The 25,224-nt window shown below is 51.7% G+C and overlaps 1 protein-coding gene across 5 annotated transcripts in view; it reads right to left on the bottom strand.

Annotated features, from left to right (window-relative positions):
• NAV1 (neuron navigator 1) overlaps positions 1 to 25,224 on the bottom strand; it is a 243,928-nt gene that overhangs the window by 83,346 nt on the left and 135,358 nt on the right. For all 5 annotated transcript variants that reach the window (XM_042976523.1, XM_042976521.1, XM_042976522.1 and 2 more), the window contains exons 5-6: positions 9,642 to 9,744; positions 4,141 to 4,506 (exon numbers count right to left, since the gene is read on the bottom strand). In XM_042976523.1, the coding sequence (XP_042832457.1) occupies positions 4,141 to 4,506; positions 9,642 to 9,744 (469 nt within the window). The remainder of the gene's footprint in view (positions 1 to 4,140; positions 4,507 to 9,641; positions 9,745 to 25,224) is intronic.

Here is a 25,224-nt window from a genome sequence, read left to right as displayed (position 1 = left end):
CAATAGATAAATTGGACTTCATCAAAATGAAGAATGTTTGTGCGCAAAGGACACGATCAACAGAATGAAAAGGTAACCCACAGAACGGGGAAATATATTCTCAAATCATGTGTCTCATAAGGGATTCATATCCAGAATATATAGAGAACTCCTACAACTCAACAACAACCCAATTAAAAAATGGGCAAAGGACTTGAATAGACATTTCTCCAAAGAAGATATACAAATGGCCAATAAACACATGAAAAGATGTTCAACACTGCCACTCATCAGGGAAACACAAATCAAAACCACAACGAGATACCACTTCACACTCATCAGGGTGGCTATTATTAAAAAACCAACCAACCAACCAACCAACCAACCAAACAAACAAACAAAAGGTGTTGGTAAGGATGTGAAGAAATTGGAACCCTCATGCATTGCTGGTGGGAACGTAAAATGGTATGGCCACTGTGGAAAAAACAGTATGGAGTTTCCTCACAAAATTAAAAATCGGATTACTATATGATTCAAGACGTCTAGGTATACACTCCAAAGAACTGAAAGCAAGGACTTGAACAGATATTTGTACCCCAATGTTCATAGCAGGATTACAGCTGAATGGGTAAACAAAATGTGGTACATGCATACGGTAAGCTATCATTGAGCCTTAGAAAGGAAATTGATACATATTACACATGAATGAACCTTGAGGCAATCATGCTCGGTAAAACAGACCAGTCACAGAAAGACAAATACTGTACGACTCCATCTACATGAGGTACCTAGAGCAGTCAAGTTCAGACAGACGGAAAGTAAGTGGTGGTGGCCAGGAACTGGGTGGGGGGGAGGGGAAGATGAAGAGTCAGCGTTTAATGGAGACAGAGTTTCAGTTTGGGAAGGTGAAGAAAGTTCTGGAGACGGATGGTGGGGACGGTTATACAACACTATGAATGTACTCCATGCCACTGAACTGTACTTTTGAAAGTGGCTGACATATTAACCATATATAAAAAACATGTATTTTACCACAATTAAAAAAAAACATAATTAAAAAACATAGGATTCTTTCGGCAGCAGATTCACCTTCCTCATTCTAGTTCGCTGAGCTGCAGTTTGAAGAATTTGCCTACTCTGACCCCACCCCCCAGACTGGCAACCCAGGAAAAAGGCCTGGTGTCTGGAGGGAGCAGGGAGGGCTGACGTGGGACTGAACACTGGCTTGGGGAGAGCGCCCAAGGGGCTGCTGCTCCCCCAGCAGATAAGCGAGAGCGCTTAGAATCACTGCCTTCTTGCCTGGCTCGTTCAGATGGCTCGTGGCTGATTATGTCACTCAGTGGGGAGGGCAGAGGCTTCACCTCTGTCTCTGGCCCCAGTGCTGAGAGCTCCTGGGAGGCAGCAAAGTGAATGGCAGTGGGAGGGGCTGAGGAGGGGTCAGTGTGCGGGTGGGAACAGCCCTACCCGTTTCATGAACAGGGAAAACAATTTTCTTAGCAACAGGACACTTTCTAAATTATAAAACCTGGATGGAACCCACAGTGGGGACAGGAGGGCCAACAAGAGGCTCAGCAAGGGGCACTCTCTTCAAGATTTGCTGGAATCTAGGATGCCCAGTCTCCAGTGAAATAGCACAACACTTAACCATGAAAACACATAATTGAGGAGGGATTGTTTACATTAAAATTACTGGGATTATAGGTGGGTTTCCCTCATCTCGGACTTCCTTAGCACGTTTAAGGGTGGGTGTGTTTGCAGTCTGGGCAAGGAAGTCAACAAACGGAGAAATCTTAAAACTGTACGTGTTAAAAGAGTTCCTGCTCATTGCGGATTGACCATAAAAAACACACATGAAATTATCTTGGAAACCAGCATTGCAGTTTATAGTGAGGTCCACTTTGTGGATATTGCCATGCCAACACTTTCTTCCCCCTATGAACTTGAGGCTTCCCTGGGCCCGTGGTCAGTTGGTGGATGTTCAGGAAGGGCAAGTTCTCATTCATGCTCTAGCCTCAGTGAAGTCTATGTTTTCAATGACTTAGGGGCATGCACACCGTCCAGAGGAAAGGGATAAAGAAAGGGTGCTAGAGGGTGGATTAAGGACATTTTTCCTGGCCCTCCTCTGCCCAGTATTCCATACCTTTACCTCCGCGTCCCCTCAAATCTATGTTCCCAGGATTGGCCAGCAGCCACTACATCTGTCTTTGTTGCTGATTCTGAGTGGCACCGTGGTGAGACTGCACACTCCCTGTGGGCAAGTCTGGGACTCTAGAGTGCAGAAGCCCCTCTCCTCCTTCACAATGGCATTTTAACAATTAACAGTAATAATAGCAAAAAAAAAAAAAAAAAAAAAAGCTAACATTTAGTGAGCATTTAGAATGAGCCAGGAATTATTCCAAACATTTTACATATATTTATCTACTTAACCCTTATAACCATCCTGAGATAAGTCCTATTATCTGCATTTAGCAGGTAGACAAACTAAAGCCTGGAGAGGTTAACTTGCCCAAGCTCACACAGCTAGGAAATCCTGCCGCCTGCCTCAGACTGGGATCTCCCCAGAGTCAGGAGTCTTGTGCCTTCTGATGTTTGGGGAATTTTCTGCCATGGCCATTGTGTGCACCTTGGGGGACGGCTCCACCTCCCTCTGTCTGGGAGCTCCCTGACGCCTGGGGCTCTAGTCCTTCCACCACAAGAGGAACTTTCAGAGCTCTTTGCCCTGCAGGGGTTGTGCCTCCCTTTGCCCTATCCAACTGGGAGCTCTCAGAGGGCAGGAACTGGACCTGTCCTCAGAGAAGCAGCTTCCTGGCACAGGGGCTGTGCAGAGCACAGACACCTTCGCTCTCCTTCCTGCCCAGCAAAGCCCTCTGAGCACAGGAGGAGCTGGATGGCTTTTCTCCGATCCCAGCTCCAAGCTGGTGGTTCTGAGCGTGAGGTTGGCCGGCCCCTGGGATTTAAGAGGCAGTAAACAGTCTCATTCGTGAGTCAGTTGTTTTGCTGCAGAGTAGCCTCATCAGCTGGACAGGCCCTGCCTAGTCCCTCCAAGTTTGTCCCCAGGGGTGCGGAACAGTGGATGGCCTGGCGCTCAGCTCTCAGTCCTTTCCTAGGAGGGGCTACTTTTCATTCTGTTCAAGTTTGGGATTTTTATTGGGAAGAGGTAGTCCCTGAGAGGGATAGGGGGAAGGGGTGTTGTCGCTACTTGTGTGGTCCCTTGGAAAGTCCCAGCAAACCAAGAAGGAAGAGCGGAAGTAGCAGGGAGCTGAAAGATGCTCTGGAGAAGGTTCCAGAACCACTACAGCTCTCTAGTCTCAGGGCTTGGAACAGTTGGGCCAGGACCGTTTACACCCTCTCTCCCCCCACTTCTTTCTTCCCATCTTCTCCCCTCACTTCCCAGACTGTCACCTACATCCGCGTCGCTCCGCAAACCCAACCCTGCCAGTTGGGGCAGAAAAGAGAAGATGAGGGTACCTGTGGGGCAAAGCACAGGAAGTAAGTAAACTAACAGACCCGGATAGGAACTAGGAAGTTGCATGATTGGCAGGTCTGTGGAGGAAGAAACCAGAGGAGTGGAACCTGAGGGCCACGGGGGAAGGCACGGACCAAAGGGGCCGGGAACCCCGGCGAAGGAAGGAGAGCCACCACTACCACTTTTCTGTCTCAGCAGTGCTTTCCCCTGAGCGCTTTCGTGTTCTCTTCCTGTTAGACTCCGAGGCAGACGGATGTAGTACTATCATCCTCTTTTTCCAAGTGGGATAGCAGATGACGTTGTCCGAAGTCCACACGGAGTTGGCGGAATTGGCACTGACGCCCTTTCCCAGGGCCCTTCCTACCTGCCTTTTCCGGGTTCGAGGGAGGAGGGCGGGACATACCATAGAACGACAGCCCCACGGGCCAATGGGAGGGAGGCCTCTCCATTAACCAATCAGCTCTTCAGGTGGCGGCCCCACCCACCGCACCGAAGCTTGGTATAAACCACATCAAATTTCAGGGGCGGCCACAACCAGTGCACGAAGGCCCTGCCCGGCTGTCTCCCGTCACAGCGCGGCTACCCAGGCTACCCAAACTCCTGTCATGAGTCCCGCTCGCCTCAAGGAATCCCGTTCCACCGGTCTTCCCCCTGCCCTCTCTAGTCCCCTTGCCCAGCTGCGCAAGAGACCTTACCCGGTAGTGATGTCGTCGTCTTCTGTCATGGTCTTGCCCATGAGGTCGCTGTCGCTCATGTAGCCGGACTTGAGGTCCACCTCGTCCGAGTCCAGGGACTCGACCAGCTCCAGGCGGGAGATGTGGCTGAGCTTGCTCGGGCTGCGCATGGGCATGGTGTGCGAGTAGTGGGCCCGCTCCCCGTGCATGTACCAGGCGGGCGGCCCCTCGGAGCGGCAGCCCCCGCCCACCGAGGGCGCGTCCCCAGCCTGCAGCCGCGGGCTGGACTGGCCATAGCGCCAGGACAGAGGGGACGAGCGGCTGGAGAGGCTGGACACACTGCGAGGGTTGGCGTCGTCACTGTCGTAGCAGGTCATCTCCAGGGAGCTGGGCAGAGGGCAGAGGGCAGAAGGGCAGAGGGCAGAAGGGCACTGGTTTTCATTCCGGCAGGGCCGCTCTGTGCCCTGCCCGCGCAGACCGCACCGCAGCGACCCTTCTCCCTTCCCGTGCCTTCCCGCCTCCTCTGCACCTGTCCAGGTGGGCTCCACCTTCTCCAGGAGGCCTTTCATTGGGTACGGCACCCCTGTTATATGTTACCTGAGGTTGTCAGAGGAAAGGGATTTTAAGTGTGAGGGAACCAATTACGTACACTGCTAAGGGCACAGATTTTGTAATATGAGCTGGATTTTAATCCTTTTCTACCATTTATTTGTAAGTGAGCTGGAGGTGAAGTAATCAACCTTGCTAAGCCACCATTTCCTCATCTGTAAAATGGAGATACTATAGCTACTCCATACAGTTGTAAGGATCACATATGTAAATGCCTAACACAGTGCCTGGTATATAGAAGTTGCTCAATAAATGGGAAGGGTCCATTGAGATCTCTTGGGGGAAGTGGGATAATCTGGTCACCTTGAGCTTAAAAGGCCTTGATCATTCATTTGTTCAGGGCATGTCTATCACCTCCTCTCTATTAACGAGCTGGGAGCAAGTTGACTTCCAAACCAGAGAGGGCCAAGTCTGGAGTAGGGTACAGAGGATGTGGAAAAGCTTTGGCAACCTGAGATATGTGTCTGGTTCCCAGTAAGACTAGGCCCAGCCAAAGGTCTGGGCCATGAGGAGACAGAAGCAGAACCTCACCAGAGAACAGAAGCAGCCTTAACCGGAAAGAGGAGAGAACATATGGAAATGGACAAGAGCGTCCCACGCCGCGAGCCCTGCTAGGCCAGGCCAGGGAAGCATGCCCAGGTTTTGCGGGATAACCTGAGGGGGTATGGGAGCTGGACAAGGAGCTGCCTTTCTCCCTCAGGGACCACGGTGGCTGCAGAGAGAAAGGCCAGTTGGGATCTGCTTGGAGAGGTGGCCTAGATTTGGGTTCAGACAGAGACTAACTGATAATCCCGCCCAGCCCGGCCCAGACCTTACCATAGGTAAGGTCTCAGCAGCTCAGCCTAACTAAAACCATGCAGGGCTGAGTTAACCAAAATAGGATCTTTAGGCCGAGAAAGCCAGGCAGCTAAGGCAGTCTGTGGCTGGACATGGGTTACGCAAAGCACAGGAATCTTCACTCCGTGAGCACATCTATTTCTTAGCCACTTCAGGGGTTAAGGTATGAATGAGGTATGAATGAACTTTTGTAAAGTTCCTGGAAAAAAAGAAGATCCTCCCAAACTGTCTCTACCAACCCTGAGAAAACAAGGGGTTATTTTTTGATCAACAGAATAGGAGGAGCCCAAAAAATTAAAAATAGAACTACCCTACACTCAGCAATCGCACTACTAGGTATTTATCCAAGGGATACAGGTGTGCTGTTTCGAAGGGACACATGCACCCCAATGTTTATAGCAGCACTATCCACAATAGCCAAAGTATGGAAAGAGCCCAAATGTCCATCGATGGATGAACGGATAAAGAAGATGTGGTATATATATACAATGGAGTATTACTTGGCAATCAGAAAGAATGAAATCTTGCCATTTGCAACTATGGGGATGGAACTAGAGTGTCTCATGCTAAGCGAAATTAGTCAAAGAAAAATATCATACGACTTCACTCATATGTGGAATATAAGATACAAAACTGATGAACATAAGGGAAGGGAAGCAAAAATAATACAAAAACAGAGAGGGGGACAAAACAAGAGACTCTTAAATACGGAGAGCAAACTGAGGGTTGCTGGAGGGCTTGTGGGTGGGGGGATGGGCTAAGTGGGCAAGGGGCATTAAGGAGGACACTTGTCGGGATGAGCACTGGGTGTCATATGTAGGGGTTCAATCACTAGATGCTACTCCCGAAATCATTATTGTACTATATGCTAACGAACTTGGATGTAAATTAAAAAAATAAAAGAACAGGAGGAGCCAAATGACCCTTGAACCTGAGCATGCTGGTGGTCCCTACAGAAGTCCTGTGGACAAGGCTGGGGGAACCCTGGCTGGGCAGGGCGATCGGTGACTGCTGCTTCTGCCCCTTCCAGGGGCTTCCTGACCTGGTCCACACCCAACTTCTCCCCTCTGGGCCCTCCTTTGTGTTCTATGTGCACTTTCTCATACGCTGTGTTATTTCTGTTTCTAATTACTGTGGACCTCAGAGAGGGTGGAAGTTCCCTGAAGGAGACTGTGGGCCTGTGCGACTCTGTCTGCCTTGCTCACCGCTGTGTTGCCGCACTTTGCACAGGGCCTGGCATGTACTGGGTACACGCACAAGGACAAATCGATGAGGAACAAACCCAAGATGTGTTGAGTTGAAGAGCAGGGAGGCTCTTGTCGTAAGACTCAGTACAGGGATTCACGCGGTGTTTAATAAAAACAAACTGACCGTGACAATGAGATGAGGAGGGGAACGAAAGGGATGATGATGATGACCATGGTGACAGGGCGCTGGAGAGCTCCAGGACAGCCAGTTTTCATAGTCAGTCTACACCATGGTAATACAATTAGTGAGGAGTGTGGGTCATGCTCAGCACATAGACTCCTCAGTTCTATTCCTGGCCTACTCCTGTTTAGCTCTGTGCACTCAAAGTGCCTCTTCATCTATTTCACTGCTCTTTTCTACCCCCCAAACACATCTCCAGACATCTCTAAGTCAGTCGGGGGAGGATTCTAGCTTAAAATTTCAGTTCTTGACTTCCAGCCCTGCATCCAGCCCTTCAGTCTTGCTTCTCTCTCTCTCTCTCTCTCTCTCTCTCTCTCTGGGGTTGGGAGAATGGCAGTCCTGGAGCAGAGAGAGAGTTTCATTTCCTCTCCAGCCCCAGCCCCCTGACCCAGACACTCTCCCTGTTGGGGAAACGAGCCAGTAGAAATAGAGGAAGCAGGACAGAAATAAAGATTTCTGAAAAAGGAATTGAATCTAGCGTTAGCCTGTAAGTTCCAGAGTGAAAATGACCTTGCTGAAAGCGCTCACTGGATGGTAAGCTCCTCATCAAGTATAAAGCCTGTGTTTGTTCTGGGGTTTGGTGCCCAGCACTGCGCCTGGCATGGATTCTAAGCTTGCTGGACACAGAACCCACCCTAATCAGCCTGTGTGACTCTGGCAAGGGACCCCCTCTCCCCAGCCTCGCCTGCTGCTTCTCTAACCCAGAGGATATGAAAATATCCTGTCTACTCCCAGGACTGAGGGAAGTGCTGATTGATGGAGAGCACTTTAAAAAGTAAAAGAGCCATAAAAACTCAAGGAATCATTGTTTTGGCTATCAAAGTGTGGAACAGGGATAATATAAACCAAAGGCTAAGACAGGAAGTGGCTCTGGGTCCACAGTAAACAGCAAAACCAGCTTCAGCGCTCTTGGTTTTTTGTTTTTTGTTTTTTGTTTTTTTCCATAAAGGGAGATAGTAGCCAGAGGCCTGAGGCTCTCCCCCTCAAACCAGTCAGCTTTATGCAAAAGGTTTTCAGCCTCACTCTCCTCTACCCCAAACAGAAAGCAAAAAGAGAGGTCAGGCTGTCCTGCTTAACTGGCTGGCTGCTTAGAGTCAGTGGCACCGGGACACTGAAGCTGCTGCTTCTAGCCTTCCCCTGTGGCTGAGTCATTTGGGGTGGGACCCTCTCAGCGATGAAACACTTTCTGCCTTCTTTGGCATGGAGCTGGCATGTGATTTGGTGCTGAGAGCCGTTCTAACAACTTCTCTGGATGGGGGAAGGAGGAACATTCAAAATTTTATCCACTGGGTCCCTGAACTGATGAGCCAAGCTGAGCCCGGCCCCTGTGCCACTTGATCCTGTTCAGGGCTTTGAGGGATAGAGGCTGGAGACAAATATAAGGGGGCCTGAGCCCCAGGGCCTCTGGGAGCCCCACCTTGCACTCTTTTCCTCAGATGTCCTGACCACATCCCTTTCAGTAGTCTGGGTTCTGCTTGCCTAACCCCATAGAGTAGAGGCTTTGATTTAGCATTTAAAATATTTCAGTTATCTGGGAACAAAGAGCTGAATGTCCAATATGAAGGCTAGAATGGACTAGGCAGAAGAAGAGTGGAGGGAGGGAGAGGGGTGTCCTTAAGCAGAAGAACTAAAGCCAATGGGTAAGAGCTGTTGAGGTCTGATTTCAGTTCCACTTCCTAGTCATGGCAATCCCACAGCACACTGAGATGACTGACAGGTAATGAGTTCCCTGTCGTTGGAAGTATGTAAATTTAGTCTGGCTACCATTTGGCCACACACTTAGGCTAAGAAAAGCCCCTATCCTATTGTCTTTCTGTCCCAACTTTGCTCTCATTTTCCAACCCCAGGAGATGGGGAGGAACCAATCTCCAGTCCAACTGGAGAGGTCACCTAATCCCTCTCAGCCTTCCTGCTCCACACCCCCCGTGATTTCCCAATCCTGGCCATCTGCTCCCTTTCTTTCTACCCCCAGAGTGTAGCCTGGCCCTCTATCCCCCTTGGAGCTGACAGCATGAGCTCATCTGGGCAGCCCAAGGAGGCAGTGGGGGGAAATTCTGAGTCATGGCAGAGGCTGTGGCCAGCATGCCACTCCAGGAAGAGGTTCCACGGGAGGGATAAGTGCCCCGCGCCGCTGGAGGCAGCAAGGTCTCTACAGGGTGGGGTGGAGGGGCACACCCCACGGCATGGATCTGAATGACATGGAGGCCGGGCACCCAGGCCTCCCTCAGCCACTGTCTGAAGAGGCAAGAGGGCACCTGACAGAAGATTGACAAGATGCCGGAAGCTGGGACAGGCAGGATCCCAGAATCCTCTAACAACAGACGCTTCGGAACAGGCAAGGGACAGCATTTGCAGCAAATGAGGAGGCTGACACCCAAGGAGGGAAAGTGGACATCGCAGGTCACACCCTGGGTCATGTGGTGGCTTGCGCTTCCCATCCCCCACTCTGGCGATTTTCACATTCATTGCCCGCAATGAATCTCACACTCAAGCACAAGCTGATGCCAGCCAAGCCAAGCTTCTCTCGCCAAGACGGCCGATTCTCCGCTCCTGCGGCTCTGTGCCACGGCGCTCCAAAGCCCTGCCCTCCAGAGCGGGAGACAGAGACAGCAGCGGGGGGCACGGCCCCCTCCGCAGCTTGGACTTACCTGTGAGTCACCTGGGACCCTCGCAGGCTGGACATGGTCTCTTCCAGGTTCTGTCGAAGATCCAGGACGTTCTGCACTGTCCTCTTTCTCTGGGACTCTGGGTCTGGAGGGAGAAAAGCGCAGTTGGGTGAATGGAAAAGTTGCTGCTGAGAGCTGAGGGTGTCACGGAGTGGAGACTGATCATGTCCCCGGGACACCACTCCCCACGCTGTGCTGGCCACCCTGGGCACATGCCCTTGACCACCTGACGTCTCGACCCCGGAAGGGGGCTGTAGGCATGGGGCCTTCTGTGTTGTGCACTCCTCCCAGACCCCCTGGGGAATGGCTTCTGCTGGCTTCACTTTGGGGAGGCCCTGCTTCTCACAGCTGAGGTCCTGGGCAAGGTTCCCATGGTTGAGGTCACGTGGAACGTCTGCCCGAAACCCCGTCTCCGGTGATGTGTTGGTAAATGTTTAACAATTGGCTCTTGGAGGCCGGGACGCCCTGACTTGGAGCGTTTGCCACTATCTGTGGTGTAAATACTCCTCCCGTGGCCCTTTTAAGCTACCAACGTGATGTCACTGACTGCAGGGTTAGGAAGAGATGCTACTAATTGGCTCTGGGGAGCTGGGACGAGCCAGCTTCAGCATGTCACACTCCCGGAGCCCCGAGCACTGACGGGGAATGTCTGGAGTTGTTCTATGGGGTCCAGGAGAGCCAGTGCAGATAGAGCGCTTGTCTACAAGTGAGGCGGCTGGAGGGCATGGGCAGTCATGCCCAAGAGCGTGGACTGAACTTTGGGCAACTCAGACCCCAGACAACGGTGCAATCCCGAGTGGGGAGGATGTATGGGTGTGGCCGCCACCCTCAGGATCCTAAATGACCAGGGGTCATTTTATCTAACCTTGGTTTCCAGGCAGAATATTAACACGGACAGATGAGAAGAATCTACAAAGAACAAACAGAAATTTATCCCATCTCCTTTCCAGGGTGAAAATAACATTCAAAAGACCAAGGGGTGCCGAGCATGAAGAACTCAAAGAACTTTCTCCATCCTTCTATCAATCCATCCAGTAAATCTTCATCAAACACATACTTTGTGCCAGGTACCACAGCGGGCCCTGAGGACACCAAAGTGAAGAGGTCCTGTCCCTGTCCCATGGTTTGTCTTGGACTTTGGGATCCAAAGTCACTGAATGGAAGCAAATCCCCCAATGACTCCCTGAAAGACAACGTATGGAGAGTCAAAGACCTACAGAGAGATGATGGCAAAGCAATGGAGAAAACCCAAGAATTCTCATTCTCAGGCTACTTCCCTTTTCCCTCCAAACCCTCCGCGGTCCTCTCCTGGTCAAACTGCCCTCTCGATCCCTTCCCGACCCACAGACTCAGCATGGGTATGAGATTCCTTTTGCTGCCAAGGGGAATGTTTCTGAATCCCTTCAGGAGGCACTTCTTCCCCCAGGAATGAGCTCAGGCTGGCTGGTAGACAGCTGCTCTGTCTTGTCAGCCGAGGGGAGGCTGGGGAGGGCAGGTAGGAAACCAGGCAGCACCTCTTCTGAGAACCAGCTCCACATCCAGGCCCAAGTACCTCTCCTCTCCTCTCCCTAGGGGAGCCTATGGGAGGCCGCTGCAGCTGCTGGTAGGATCACTCAGGGTCAACATCATGTATCCACCCTCCAAGCTGATGGCAAGAAGGGACAAATGGCAGGCCTCCATGCTCTGAGCTCTGTCCCCAGCCTGTCGTCACTTCTGAGGTTGCCAATGCCTATTTATCCTGGCAATGTCACCTTGTGAGCTGCTCCATGGCTTTAACTGATGGCTTGGCATGGAACACAGACAGGATCAGAATGTGTATACGTATATTTTTAACGCTTGGTTCCCAAATGCCTGTGTGGGGACCAAGAACATTGCGCCAAGATGTGGGTTTCTGGGCCAGGGCAAGTCTTTCTATGGGTTTGGCAGAGATGAGGGAAAGGCATGCATAACTCCAAGGGGTGTGCGGTCTCAAAGAGGAAGGTGACCAAGAGTTACTCAGAGACTTGTGTGTGTGCCAACCTGTGCATATATCATCCAGCTGAAACCTTACATTCACGGGAGATTTGTGCTACCATCCCCATTTTACAGATGGGAAAACTGAGACCCCAAAAGATGAAAGAAACTGCCCAAGGACACACACCGTAGCACGTAGGACAGAGCAGAGTTGAGCCCAGGAAGAAACTGCCATTTCTCATTACGTATCACCGGGCATTTCTGCACCATGACTCTCAATCACAGTGATGGCACATAGTAGGTGCTCAATGGACACTTGAAGAATAGATGGATGCTACCACCAAAAAAATTGTCAAGTACATTTAAAAAGGAATGGATAGATACATGTCCCTTTAGGAAGTTGTCTTTTTTTTTTTTTTTTTAAAGGAAACATATTTAATCCACATCGTAGTCTGTATTCCTTAATGCTCCAGGCCCTGGGGCATGGCAGGCATGGGTGTGTGAATCTGGATCTTAATGCTCTAGTAGTGACAGAAAGGGAGACCCTTTCCTACTTCCTACTTCTCACTGCCCCGATCACAGTGCCTTCTTCCCCTGTATCTCTTCCCTCAAAGGCGCCCCTAGCCCCCTACCTCATTTCCACAGCAGTAGAGCAAGGTGGGGATACCCCAAAGTCTCACAGACTTGCCAAAAATTAGAGCCACAAGAGTCCTTGGAAGTGACTCAATCCAACCTGGTCATAGGAGAGATGGGAGGCTGGGGTCTGGTGAAGGGGCAACTAGCTGGAGGTCAGAGAGAGATATTAATGGAAGATCTGGCATCAGGTCTCCCTGCACTGTAGGCTAGGGGCATACACAGGAGGAGTCTGGGTTAGAACCTGATTTGTTGGAGGGTGACCTGGACCTGCCATGTGCTCCCAGGCCTGGATGGGTCCTGCAGAGGCTACACCCTGAAGCTCCCTCTGTGCCCCAGCACTGTCCCCTGGTGGCCATCTTGGGCATACCTCTCTACTTCTCAAAGGCTCAGCTCACGATGGCTCCTGAGAAGCCTGGCTGTGCTCCGCACTTGTGGGTGACGGATACCTTCCTAGAGGTACAGCAGCAGCCCCACGATGAAAGGACTGACGTGCACGTAAAGGGAAGGCCTCTGGAGCTGAAGAGGCTGCAGAAACTTTGCCTAGGTTGGGGGGCAACTTGATGTTCATATCCATGACCTCAAAGCAAATCTTGACATATTCAATCTAACAATATGAATCAAGTTGCGTTGGCAGAAGAATCCACCCCATCCCTCATCCTTGCTCACTCCTGACCTTCACTCCATCCACCTCTGACCCCCATCCCATAAAGAGGCTTCACCCCTTTCTCCCCATCTCCCATGAGGATCAGAGATGGGGGGAAGGTATCTGAGGCACACACTATATTTTGTGATGATAACCGCAAAGCTTGATGGTTTGTTTTAGTGGATAAGTCTTGGTGCCTCAGAGGTCGCCTCCATGTGTCTTTGTCAAATGTTTGATCTGGGCGTGGGGCAGGCACAGGGGACACAATAGAGTACAGACATGGCAGAGAGGGAGGGCCCAGTAGCTCCTCTCCTCCCCTCAGTGTCCCTCTGTGTGGGATGCACTCAGGACACTCCCAGCCTATGCGGCACTTTTGTGCAGATGAGAAAAAGGCGTTCTCAGGTCGACTCCGCTAGGGTCCTGCTTTTGCTGAGGGCCATGGTGTGGCCAGCAGAACACCCCTTTCGCTTCCCTTGGTCACTCTGATCAGAGCACCTCTCGCGGCCCTACTCTAAGGGTTTGGGATGCTCACTCTTAGCTGCTACAGAATAGGGTCCTGCTGCAAGAATGGTGTGTGTGTGTGTGTGTGTGTGTGTGTGTGTGTGTGTGTGTGAAGCAGGGTTGGACAAAGGCCACGCAGGGCTCCTGCAGCTCTGGGTTGACAAGGAGGTCTACGAGGGGAGCTCATGAGGTTGTCCTGGGCCGCTGCTCCAAGCCTTTCCCTGCAAAAAGAGTGTGTGCGCTCCCCTGGCTCAGGAGAGAGCAACAGTCTCCCCCAACCCAGCCATCACCATGGTAACTCACAGCTGCCACAAACAACATCACCCTCCCAGCATGCACTGGGCATTGCAGGGTAGGATGGTGTTTCTACACACTGCTGCCTCTTATACAAGACCAGAGAGCACAGTTTGTCATGAGTCTTTGGGCCGAAGCACCGGCAGTCAAATAAACCTGACACATAGGTGCACGCACACGCAAATGCACGTAATGCCAGTTACCGAATGCTTACCTCACGGCGGGCATGAACCTGAGTGCTTTCCCTGTTTGTCTGACTCCAAAGCTCCTGTTCTTTCCACTGCAATACGGGGCCTCGAGATACACACACACACACACACACAACCTACGTGTGGTCCGGCCAGCAGTTTGTGGGAACCCTCACATTCGAATCACACACGTACATGTCTGCAATTCTGCAGACATTCGCACGGAGAGATTTATGTGCACCTGTCTGTCTTCCATTGTAGGTGAGGAAGGCAAGAGATGAAAACAGTTGCACGGGGGTCGTTTATCTGGCCAAGGGATGGCGCACTGGGAGGAGGCACTGTGTGTGTGATGGTAAATCAGGAAAACAAGCTTCCCCAAGAGGGCAAGACTATGAACTTGAATGAGACTGTGAACTGACCAAGAAATGGGAGACACCGGGGCAAGAACAGACAGGGTGGTGTAGTAGCAAGAATATAGCCCTTAGAGTCAGAAAGACTGGAGTTCAGATCCTGCACTGTGCTTTCCCAGCGGGTCTGACCTTGAACAGGGCATCCCAGCTTGCTGCAGTTCTCCCCTCTGTAAAGCTGGGAGAATAGCGGTGCCTCCCTGGGAGGGTTGCTATGAGAGTGAAAGTGCTAATTCATGTAAAGTGTTCTGCATGGCGCTTGGCACACAGTATTTGTCAGAAGGTATAAAGAGGGTAGATGAGCAAAGGGCACACACTCCCGCTGCGGCTGCAGCTGGGTTCTTGGTCCTTTCATTTGCAGGTGGGTGGTGCTGTCCCCGCGGCTCAGGTGAACCCTCCTGCCTCCTCTGGGCCCTTGCTCTGGCTGGGGGAGGCCCTCATACTTGGAGGTAGGCAGCGGATGATGTGGAAACAAAATGCTGTCCCTGAGTCATCGGCCCCGATGACAGCCCTGCACCGTAGCTATGTTACATCTTCAACTCCCGCTCCCCTGGAGCCCGTCTCAGCCATGGGAAATGCTGGGTCTCAGCGGCCTTCTCTGGCCACCAGTCTGACATTGATGTAGTAATGAACGGGGGCCTCCAATGCTGGGTAATAACCCCACCAGATTTAGGGAGGTGCAGGGAGGAGGAGGAGGGATGCCAGGGGATCCATCACCCAGCAGTCAAATTTACCCAGGTGTGGTACAATTTTAATTATTAGCTGACGATTAAGTAAACTCACTGTTGAAATCTTAATTACTTCCACCGTGTTTCAGAAACCACATTAGTAGTTTAGCCCAGGGCAGAGGACTGGGTTTGTGTCTGACTTCTGCACTGGCTTTTGCTGTGAGTGGCTGGGCTCAGTGAGAAACAGCAGGAGAAATGGAGGCGACTCAAGAGGAAGAACGTTTTCAAGCCATGGCATTTCAGAGCTCGGAAGAATCATCTGCCCTCTCATTTTATAGATAGGGGGAAAACAACACATCACTCGGGCCCAGAGAGGGGTAAGACTTGTCCAGAGTCACCCAGGTTGCGAACGTCAGGGCAGGTGCGTTCTTGGCCCAGGGCTCTTTGTACCTGAGCACTGTGTCTTCTCCCTGGGCTGTGGGCTAGGAGTGAGAGGCAAGGACATGTGTCACCAGAGGGGGTGATCGAAATGTAAATTACGGTTTGGGATGTTCTGGAATAGATCCACTTAGATATCCAGGCTAGACTAAATGACCTGGGAGATTTTTGTGTTTTACCACATCACAACTGGTATTTGTGGAGGACATTTTGTGTTTCCAAAGAGTCAAATAGCTTTGGGAGGTGGAATCACTTTTATTTTTCTCCTCTACTCAAGGACACGCACCTTCAAAGTCCACCCGTGGCAGGTGATGAAGGCCCACCTCGGGGCCGTCCTTCATCTGCCAGGTCTCAACCCACTGCTCAGAGGTTGCACTACGTGGTTCTTGCAGCCAGCAACCCTGCACTGGATTGACTGCTATCTTGGAAGGAGTCTTGCGGGGTTCAGTCTGGTGGGGTGGTCTTGAGCAGGCACTGAAACCGGTAGGTGACCCAGCACTGAACTCCCCCCTGAGTTCAGACAGAGCAAGAGACTTCTCCCTACAATCCCATCTCCTCCCGCCACCCCTGTCCTCACCTTCTGATGACCCCAGAGGCCCTAGAAAGAACACTGGGTGGGCCTCCATGCAAGAGGCACCCCCATCCATGGAGCACGCAGGCGGGGGACGATTTGTTCTGTTACCAATTCTGTCATTTCACTTATCCCCCCACGTACGTCACAATATTGTCAGAGGTGGTTGTCACAGAATCCTGCAGCATGACAAATGACACACATCTGGTTGTTGAGTGCTCCTGCTCCCTAGAGGAGCTCTGGGGGCACTTCATCCTTGCCCCAGAGAATCCTGAACCCTTCCAACCAGCGTGTGAACTCAACTGAGCCAAGTGTACATGGCCCTACAACTAGGTGCTGCACGGGGCAAAATACCTAGAAAGAGCCAGGACTAAAGAAATAACACATTGGCCACATGGATGTGAGGCGAGGAAGGGAAAACCAGGAGATGGAAGCAAAACCTGGGGCCAGAGACAGGGGCAAGAGTGGTCACTCCTGGCCCGGGACTGCCAGGCAGGTGTCTCCAGATCACCTAGTGTTTCCATTTTGATTGAGTCACAAGGCATGGGTCAGAGAGTCTTGGCAATGTGTCTCCACTGGGCACTGGGCTAAGAGGAAGGGTGAGGCAGGGGGTGTTGGGGAGGAAGGCAGCAGGCAGACTTCTGGCTTGCCCTTCCTGAGGGCACACACTAATTAGCTGTGAGGTCTTGGGTAAATGACTTCCCTTCTTTGGGCCTCAGTTTCCCTACATATAAAATAAGGGAGTTGGTGTAGGGGTTACCCACGGCCTCTAACCAACTCTGACTGGCCCTACAGCTCTGTAGTGAACCCCACACAAGCATCTTTTCTCCCAGCATCTTGTGAACCCCCCACAAGCATCTTGTGAACCCCACGCAAGCATCTTTTCTCCCAGAATGTGTTAAAGATCAAGTGTAAGAGTGTCACCCCTGGAGATTATGATTTAACAGGCTGAGAGGGGGCCAGGAATCCGCATCTTTGCAAGCCCCCAGTGTGGACGATATGATACAGGAAGTCACATTTTGAGAAATTCTGACATCTTGGTGCACACCACCAGAACAGTATGTCTATCACAAAATGGGGGCTGATTTCCCGATGCCAGGCCACTGCACTGTGTCCTGGGCCTTCAGACCAAGTCTACTCCCTGGGCACTTGGGCACACACCCACTGTTCTCCGGGAAAGCCCACTGCTCCATCTCCAGGCTTCGGATAAGAGGAGGCATTTATGTCCTGCTCCTCCCAGGATGCCAGCCGCAGTCCAGCCCCTGCCAGGTTCGCTGCTGCTGAGGAGGGCCACAAGGGGGCGCTGCCGGTCCTCAGCCGGCCTTGGCCTTGCTGCTGCCGCAGTGCTGCAACACGGGCAGCTGTCTTGCTCTCAGGCTTGCAAGCAGCTACTAGAAGGGTCCTCTCCCCTCTGCATTCTGCTTAGCACACCTCCTTTCCTCCCAGACTCTGCACTCCCGGGGCTGGCATCCTTCCCCCGACTATCATCCTTGAAGAAGAGCCGAGAGTTTGCAGCACCTACTTTGGGGGGGCCTGTCTTGCTCATGGGGAGAGTGAGCAGTGCTTGGCTTCTGAGGGGAGTCAACTGGTGGGCATGGGGGGTGGTGGGGGGGGGAGGGGTTCCAGGGACTCTGGGTTCCACTTGGCAAGCTCAGATCCAGGGCCAAAGTCTCAGAGAGACTCCAGCTGGCCTACATAGTGCTGCCAGTGGGAAGTGGATAAGGGTTCCGATCTGTGCTCTGGAGGTCTCGCTCTGCACCTCTGCAGTGCCCCTGAGGCGGGAAGCTTGCCTGATGAGGAAGGAGATGAGTCACCCCCCTACACCCCCACCATGCCCAGCTTGGCCCTTTCTGGGGGGAGAGTGGCAGCCTCTCTCTGTAGCGAGCGGGAGGGAGGAAGCGAGCCAGAGGGCAGCTCCACAAGGCTGCCCGGGGCCAGGCCAGCTCAGCCTTGCTCAGCTGGCGAGCAGGTACAGTCTTTGGATGTGAACTTGGAGAGTGAGCATTAAAGCTCCAAGGGAGAGAGCAATACCGCCACAGACACTTCTTAACGCTTAGCACCAGATAATTGCCTTAGGTAAGCACTGCGGAGGGCTGTCAACGGTGAGGGCTGCGGGAGCAGGAGTGACAGCCTGCCTGGATAGAGCCCTGTGGGGAAGGGGTGCTGGTTTCCTAATCCTGTCCTCTTCCCTTCCCCGCCCCCACATCCCTCCGCATGTCAGGTTATAGGATCAAGAGAGAGGATTCTCGACCATATTCCATCTTCTCTCATTTTAAAGACCTGGGCTCCAGGCTCAGCTGGGAGGGAAGGCCTCCTGCAGAAAATGAACTGCCTGCCTCCGCAGGAGACGTGGTCCCCCCCTTCCCTGACAGGCCCTGCCTCTCCTGCCCAGCGGACCTCGAGATTTACTGGCAATGTTTTCCATTAGTGATGCTGCCCAGACCCTACATGTGACACCCAGCTCCAGTGACGTTGCTGCTGCCGGGGAGCCGGGAGTGGTTGTTACAGCCACAGTTTACACAGCAGAGAGATGGTCTGCAGGCAAAGCGAGGAGGGGAGAGGAGGCACGGGAAAGGGCTGGGGGCTGGGCCCAGGCGTGCACAACAGTTGAAAGGTGTCCAGAGATTTCTGATTGTGAACTAGTAATATCAGTATTGGAGAACTCTCCTACAGCACCGCGTGCCAGCCACTGGTCTAGAAGCTGGAGGTACATCAGCTCATTTAGTCTTCGTGACGACCCTCTGAGGCAGTCCAGCTATTACCCCAGTTCTACTGTAGAGAAAACCGAAGCCCAGAGAGGTTAAGTAAGCTGCTTAAGGTGATACAGCAGTAAATGGCGAAGCCAGAATTGGACCCAGATAGTCTGATTCTAGAGCTGTACTATACAATATTGTAGTCACTAGCCACAAATGGACATCTAGGCAGATACATAGATGTATCATTCACATTACATAACAATCACCCTTTTAAAGTACAATTCAATGGTTCTTAATTCATTTGCAAAAGTTGTACAACCATCACCACTAATTCCAGAATGTTTTTATCACCCCCCCGCCAAAGGACCTCTATACCCGTTAGCAATCACTCACCACCCTCCCCTTGCCCGGTCCCTGGCAACCACCTGTCTCTATTTTGCGTCTGTACAGACTGGCCAATTCTGGACATCTCTTATAAATATAATCATGAATATTGGTGGCTGTCAGGGGCTGGGACAAGGGGAGAGTGGAGAGTGATTGCTAATGACTGGCTACTTAGTGCAATGCTGTCAACGTTCATTCACGCTGTATCATGTATCACTGCTTCATACCTTCTCATGGCTGAACAGTTTTCTACTGCTTGGATAGACCTTATTTTACTTATCCATTCATCATTTGATGGGCATTTGGGCCGTTCGCACTTTTTTGCCTATTGTATGCATAAAGCTACTATGAGCATTCATATATAAGTCTTTATGTGGACATACATTTTCCTTCCTTTGTCTTGGATATATGCCCAGGAGTGCAACACTGGGTCATACGGTCATTCTATGGTTAACGTTCTTGAGGAACTACCAGGCTGTTTTCCAAAGTGGCTGTCCTTGTGGCACCTGGCTGGTTCAGCTGGTGGAGCGTGCGACTCTTGATCTAGGGGTTGTGTGAACCCCATGCTGGGTGTAGAGAGTACTTAAAAATAAAATCTTAAAGGGCGCCTAGGTGGCTCAGTCAGTTAAGTGTCTGACTCTTGATTCTGGCTCCCGCCAAGATCTCATGATTCATGAGATCGAGCTCCACATGGGGACACTGTGCTGACAGCATGGAGACTGCTTGGGATTCTCCCTCTCTCCCTCCCTCTCTCTCTCTCTCTCTCTCTCGCCCTCTCAACTAGCACACATGCTCTCTCTCTCTTCCTCAAAATGAATAAACTATAAAAAGCAAAAACTACAACAAAAACCAGAAAACCAAAGTGGCTGCCCCACTGCACATTCCCCCCAGATGCGAGGGTTTTTATCTCTTCACATACTCCCCAACACATATGACTGTCCATTTCGGTTTTTTTTTTTTTTCCTACTATTATGGTCACCCAAATGGGTGCGAAGTGGTATCTCACCATACATTTAATTTGCATTTGCCTAATGACTGATGATGTTGAGCATATTTTATGTTTAAATTAATTAAAATTAAATAAAATTTAAAATATAGGGGAAGCCCGGGTGGCTCAGTCGGTTAACCGTCAGGCTCTTGGTTTCCGCTCAGGTCACGATCTTGCGGACTTCGTGGGTTCGAGCCCCGTGTCGGGCTCTGCGCTGGTAGCACAGAGCCTGATTGGGATTCATTCTCTCTCTCTTTCTCCCCCCTTCTCTCTCTGCCCCTCCCCCACTTGTCCTGTGTCTGTCTCTGTCAAATAAATAAACTTAAAAAAATAAAATAAAATTCAGTTCCTCAATTGCACTAGCCACCTCATCACAGCTGGCTCGTAAGCCCTAGAGCCCAGAGAGAGATCATTTCCATCGCCTCAGAAAGTTCTATTGGACAGCACTGCTAGAGCCCCCTGGGCTTGGACTGGACTCACATCACCAGCTGTTTCTAGAAGGTGTTTGCCCTTGATGGAACTCTCAAGTCTGGCATCTCCATTCTACAGATGGGGCCCATCTTGAGGTTCATGTGCCCTGACGCTGGAGACCGGAGCAGGTCAGACAGAGACTTGCCAGAGCACTGATCTGAGTCAGTGGCAGAATGCAACCAGCAGCAAAGGCGAAGATCTTTGACTTCACTTCCTTTTTTTTTAAGTTTATTTATTTATTTTTGAGAGAGAGAGAAAGCACGATTGGGAGAGGGGCAGAGAGAGAGAGAGAGAGAGAGAGAGAGAGAGAGAGAGAGAGTCCCAAGCAGGCTCCACGCTGTCCGTGCACAGTCTGATGCGGGGCGCGAACCCACGAACCGTGAGATCATGACCTGAGCTGAAGTTGGACGCCTAACCACCTGAGCCACCCAGGTGCCCCTGACATCACTTCCTTTCCCAGGACCTACCAATGGCCAAGCGACAAGAGGCACTGTCTCTGAAGTTACTGCTCTTCTGATGGGAGACCCACCCCCATCGTGCCTCTGCCTGTATCAGAACTCCAGGCTACAGACCTTCCCGAGTTCCCCCACCTAGACCTGGCAGTTCCCTCTGCAGCTATGTGCCCCACCTGACTCGCCCGGGAGTGGCTGCTCTTTAGCGAGAGGACAAGTTGAACGGATAGACTACCACTGCTTTGGAAGCACCTACTGACCCCAGGAGCTGCTGGTGTCCACCTGAGCCATCCCCGCAGGGCCTGCCCTCTGGGAGGCCATAGCTAGGAGGCTGGCATGCATGGCTGTGGCCATGCATGCATCACCAGTGCATAGGGGCCTTGCTGTTCGCTGGGGACTGGTTAGAAAATGATGAAGTGGGGTTGGACTCAGCAAATCAGGGAGGGGCTCCTGACAGAGGTGGCCAATGATCTGAAACCAAAGGAAGGGAAGGAGTGAGTCTGACCACAGGCAACAGAGCCAGCCCCTGATTCGGGAATGGTGTAGCCTAAGCCAAGGCTGAGCCACAAGAGAGAAAGGACTGACTCTGAGTGTTGGATGGCAGGCAGCCACGGGGCATAGAATCAGCTTTACCACCAATCAGCCTATGACCTTGGGCAAGGTACTTCATCCCTGAGCCTCAGTACGCTTACCTATAGAGTGAAATAATGACACATACCGCCCAGAGCTATTGTTCAGATTTCATATCCTCCCCCCCCCCCCCCCCCCCCGCCACTCGATCGTGACCTCTGGGAAGGCAGAGACATGGCATATTCATTCTGTATCTGCACACAACACCTCAAATCCAGGGCATGCTCCCCTCACTGATTCAAACAGTGCAATGGGAGAGGGGTGTGGATTTGGGGTGGGGTAGTGTGCAGGCAGAGAAAGAGCAGATGTGGGCTGCTGCTACGAGGTATGGCCGGTCTGTATATGTGCCAATATAGTCAGCCCCTGCTTGTGCAAGCCTAGAAAAGGGTAGACACTAATACTCCTGAGACAACAGAGCTGGCAGAAGCCTCGGAGGTTGTTTCACGGAAGAAACCGAGGCCCGACGGAGTGGTAATGACTTGGTCAAGATGACACAGCTTGCTGATTTCAGAGCCAGGCTGGGGGCCGGAGGAGGTAGCAGTCACGCTTTAAGGAGATTCCAGGGAGGAGGTTGGGGACAGGGTGTGAGCAACGCAGGGCTGCCCCCCAAGGGGGAGGTCTCTCTGCCTAAGAAGGCCTGCTCACACTTCCTTCTTCCTGAGCCTCGGCTCTGCCTACAGAGCATCTGCTCCTACACCAAAGAGCTGTTGTCTCCCTGCCTGGCTGCCTCCCTGGAGGACTCACATTTCTGGAAAAGCCTTCTATGTCACCGATCCCTCAACCCTCTGCCGCCTACCACTGGGGACCTTCAGGCTCAGCCCATCTGCCACCAACACGTCTCCCCACCTTCAGGACGGTCCCACTACCCACCGAAAGGACCAGGCTTGGACAAAGGCCCAGGCACTCCCCCCATGGCTTGGGCACACACTAAAGCAAGAAGGAATAAGGTTAGCTTTAAGATTTCCAATTAAGAAGGCAGAGAAATCTTACAGTGAAACTTAATAAGGTTGGCTAAAGAGTTATTAAAAAGCAGGCAGTGTTCTCCGAGGCAGGAGGGGAAGGGGAAGGAAACAAATATTTACTTAGTGTTTTCTACGTGCTGGGCATGATGCTAAACACTGACACACAGTCCACAGCAGGTCACAGTGCCTGCATCATTCCCTGTGCTTCGTCTCACGACACAGACATTTCATCATCTCCCATCATCCCAAGAAGAAGGGTGAGCACAGCACAGTAAGATATTTTGAGAGAAAGAGACAACAGCTACATAACTTGCATTACCGTATATTGTCATAACTGTTCTATTTTACTAAAAGTTATTGTTGTTAATCTCTCACTGTACCTAATTTATTTTTTAAAGTATTTAAAACAATTTTTTTTAACATTTATTTATTTTCAAGAGACAGAGAGAGACAGAGTGCGAGAAGGGGAGGGGCAGAGAGAGAGGGAGACACAGAATCCAAAGCAGGGTCCAGGCTCCGAGCTGTCAGCACAGAGCCTGATGCGGGGCTCGAACCCACCAACGGTGAGATCATGACCTGAGCCGAAGTCAAACGCTCAACCGACTGAGCCACCCAGGTGCTCCTTTAAAGTTTTTTTTTTTTTAAGTTCATCCATTTAGGGACGCCTGGGTGGCTCAGTTGGTTAAACAGCCGACTTCAGCCGGTCATGATCTCATGTTCGTGGGTTTGAGCCGCGCATCGGGCTCTGTGCTGACAACTCAGTCTAGAGCCTGTTTCAGATTCTGTGTCTCCCTCTCTCTCTGCCCCTCCCCGACTCATGTTCCGGCTGTCTCTCTGTCTCTCAAAAATAAGCATTAAAAATTTTTTTCATTATAAAAAAAGTATAAAGCTCACTTATTTTGAGAGGAAGAGAGAACAAGTGGGGAAGAGGCAGAGAGAGGGACATTCACTGTCAGCACAGAGCCCAATACAGGGCCTCGAACTCCCAAACCATGAGATCATGACCTAAGCCGAAGTCAGACGCTTAACCAACTGAGCCACCCAAGTGTCCCTCACTGTCCCTAATTTCGAAATTGAACTTTTTCAGAGGTAGGTGTGTGTAGGAGAAAACATAGTGGATATAGGGTGTGGCTTCAGGGGCCCACCGGGGGTCTTGGATCATGTCCCCTGTGGCCAAGGGGGGTGACTATACATTTTGTCCTTTCACGCAACAGCCATGAGGCGTAAGTATAACCACCCCCGTTTTATAAATGTTTGGCTCAGAGAGGCCAGTTAACTTCCTTCGGTCCACAGCTTAAGTGGCAGAGTTAGAACGTGAACCCAAGTCTGACTCTGACAGTCTGTGCTTTTTCCAAAATAAATGATAAATGACAACAAAGACAATATCGCTAGACACCAGGAAGCCCTTCCTGACTGACAGGCTGGAACTGTACTCCTCACATTCACAGGAAGAGGCCCGTCCTCCACGCCATGGAATGAATGAGCTATGGGACTGCCAGCAGACGGGTGGCGGCGGGGGGTGGGGGGATTGGGCCGCAGGCCAGGTCAGCGTTTCTCCACCTCCAAGACTCGGGGCCGCCAGCCAGTCCAGGCCTTGCTGGCAATCACTGCTCCTGCCCAACACTTCCTAGAGGGAGCACTTTCTCCCCATTGGGCTTTGTCCCAGCTCTGGAACCTGCAGATCTTCTGGCCTTGGAAGAACCTTCCTAGAGCATCTGGCAGGCAGGTTGCATGGCCCGCTTGCCAACCCCAATGGCTATGCTCGGCGGCTTAATCAGATCACTCAGAATCCTCCTCTTCCCTGCCCAATTCCAGGGCAGGAGCCTGGGAACCAGCTGTGGCCAAAAGCAGGGCTCCAGCACCACCCCCTCCTCCTGCCCTCCCACCCTCCCTTTCATGGGGAACATATGTGGGGGACTGAAGGCTCCCACCCCACCTCCTCCTGACCATGTCCTGCCCCCACTAGCTGGCCTTTCACTAGAAGAGCCAAGGGGTCCCCACGCATCTGGAAGGGAAGTGTCTTCAGAGCTCGAGCACCAGGCTGGAAGCCAAGGCCCTTTGGTCCTAGTCCCAGCATGTTCTGGCACCTGGGAGCAAGTTGCTCGGCCCTTCTGGGCCTCAGTTTCCCCTTCTGAGAGAGAAAAAAAATTAATCCTGTTCCCTCACTTGTGAAAGTGGGGGAAAGGATAGGAAAATAGAAAGGAAGTAAGCAGGAACTTATGTACTGGGCATTCTTCTCCAGAAGGTCCAGTGGGGTGGGAGACAAGGGTTGGGAGTCACTCTGGAGAGCCTGGGCCCACATCAAAGTGAAGCCCAGGGAGGGGCAGGAAGAAGAACCCAGGCTTAGCCCTTGGCCGAGCACCCCAGGGGCTGCAAACAACCCACAGTGGCCCAGGTCCCGTCCCACAGCCACCAAGACACTTAGGTCACTGTTTGAATGGAGCTGAATTCCCAGGAAAAGATCTCTCCTGGAAACTTCCGGGTCTGCCAAGCTACAAAGCCACATCTAAGTTGAGTGACAACAAATCCTTCCAGCGTGGAGCCCCAGCCCCTTCCCCAGACCTCACTTTCCCCCTGGCTGGCCAATGTATTAGGGCCCTTGGAAGAACCCGGCCTGGCTTTTTCCTGTAGGAGCCCTCTAAAAGAAGGGCAGAGAAGGGGTGAGAGGGAAAGAGCTTATTCT

The sequence above is a fragment of the Panthera tigris genome, chromosome F3 (assembly GCF_018350195.1).
Source record: "Panthera tigris isolate Pti1 chromosome F3, P.tigris_Pti1_mat1.1, whole genome shotgun sequence".
Lineage (NCBI taxonomy): Eukaryota > Metazoa > Chordata > Mammalia > Carnivora > Felidae > Panthera > Panthera tigris.
Note: the sequence above shows the minus strand (reverse complement) of the source record. Positions and strands in the feature narration are given on the sequence as shown.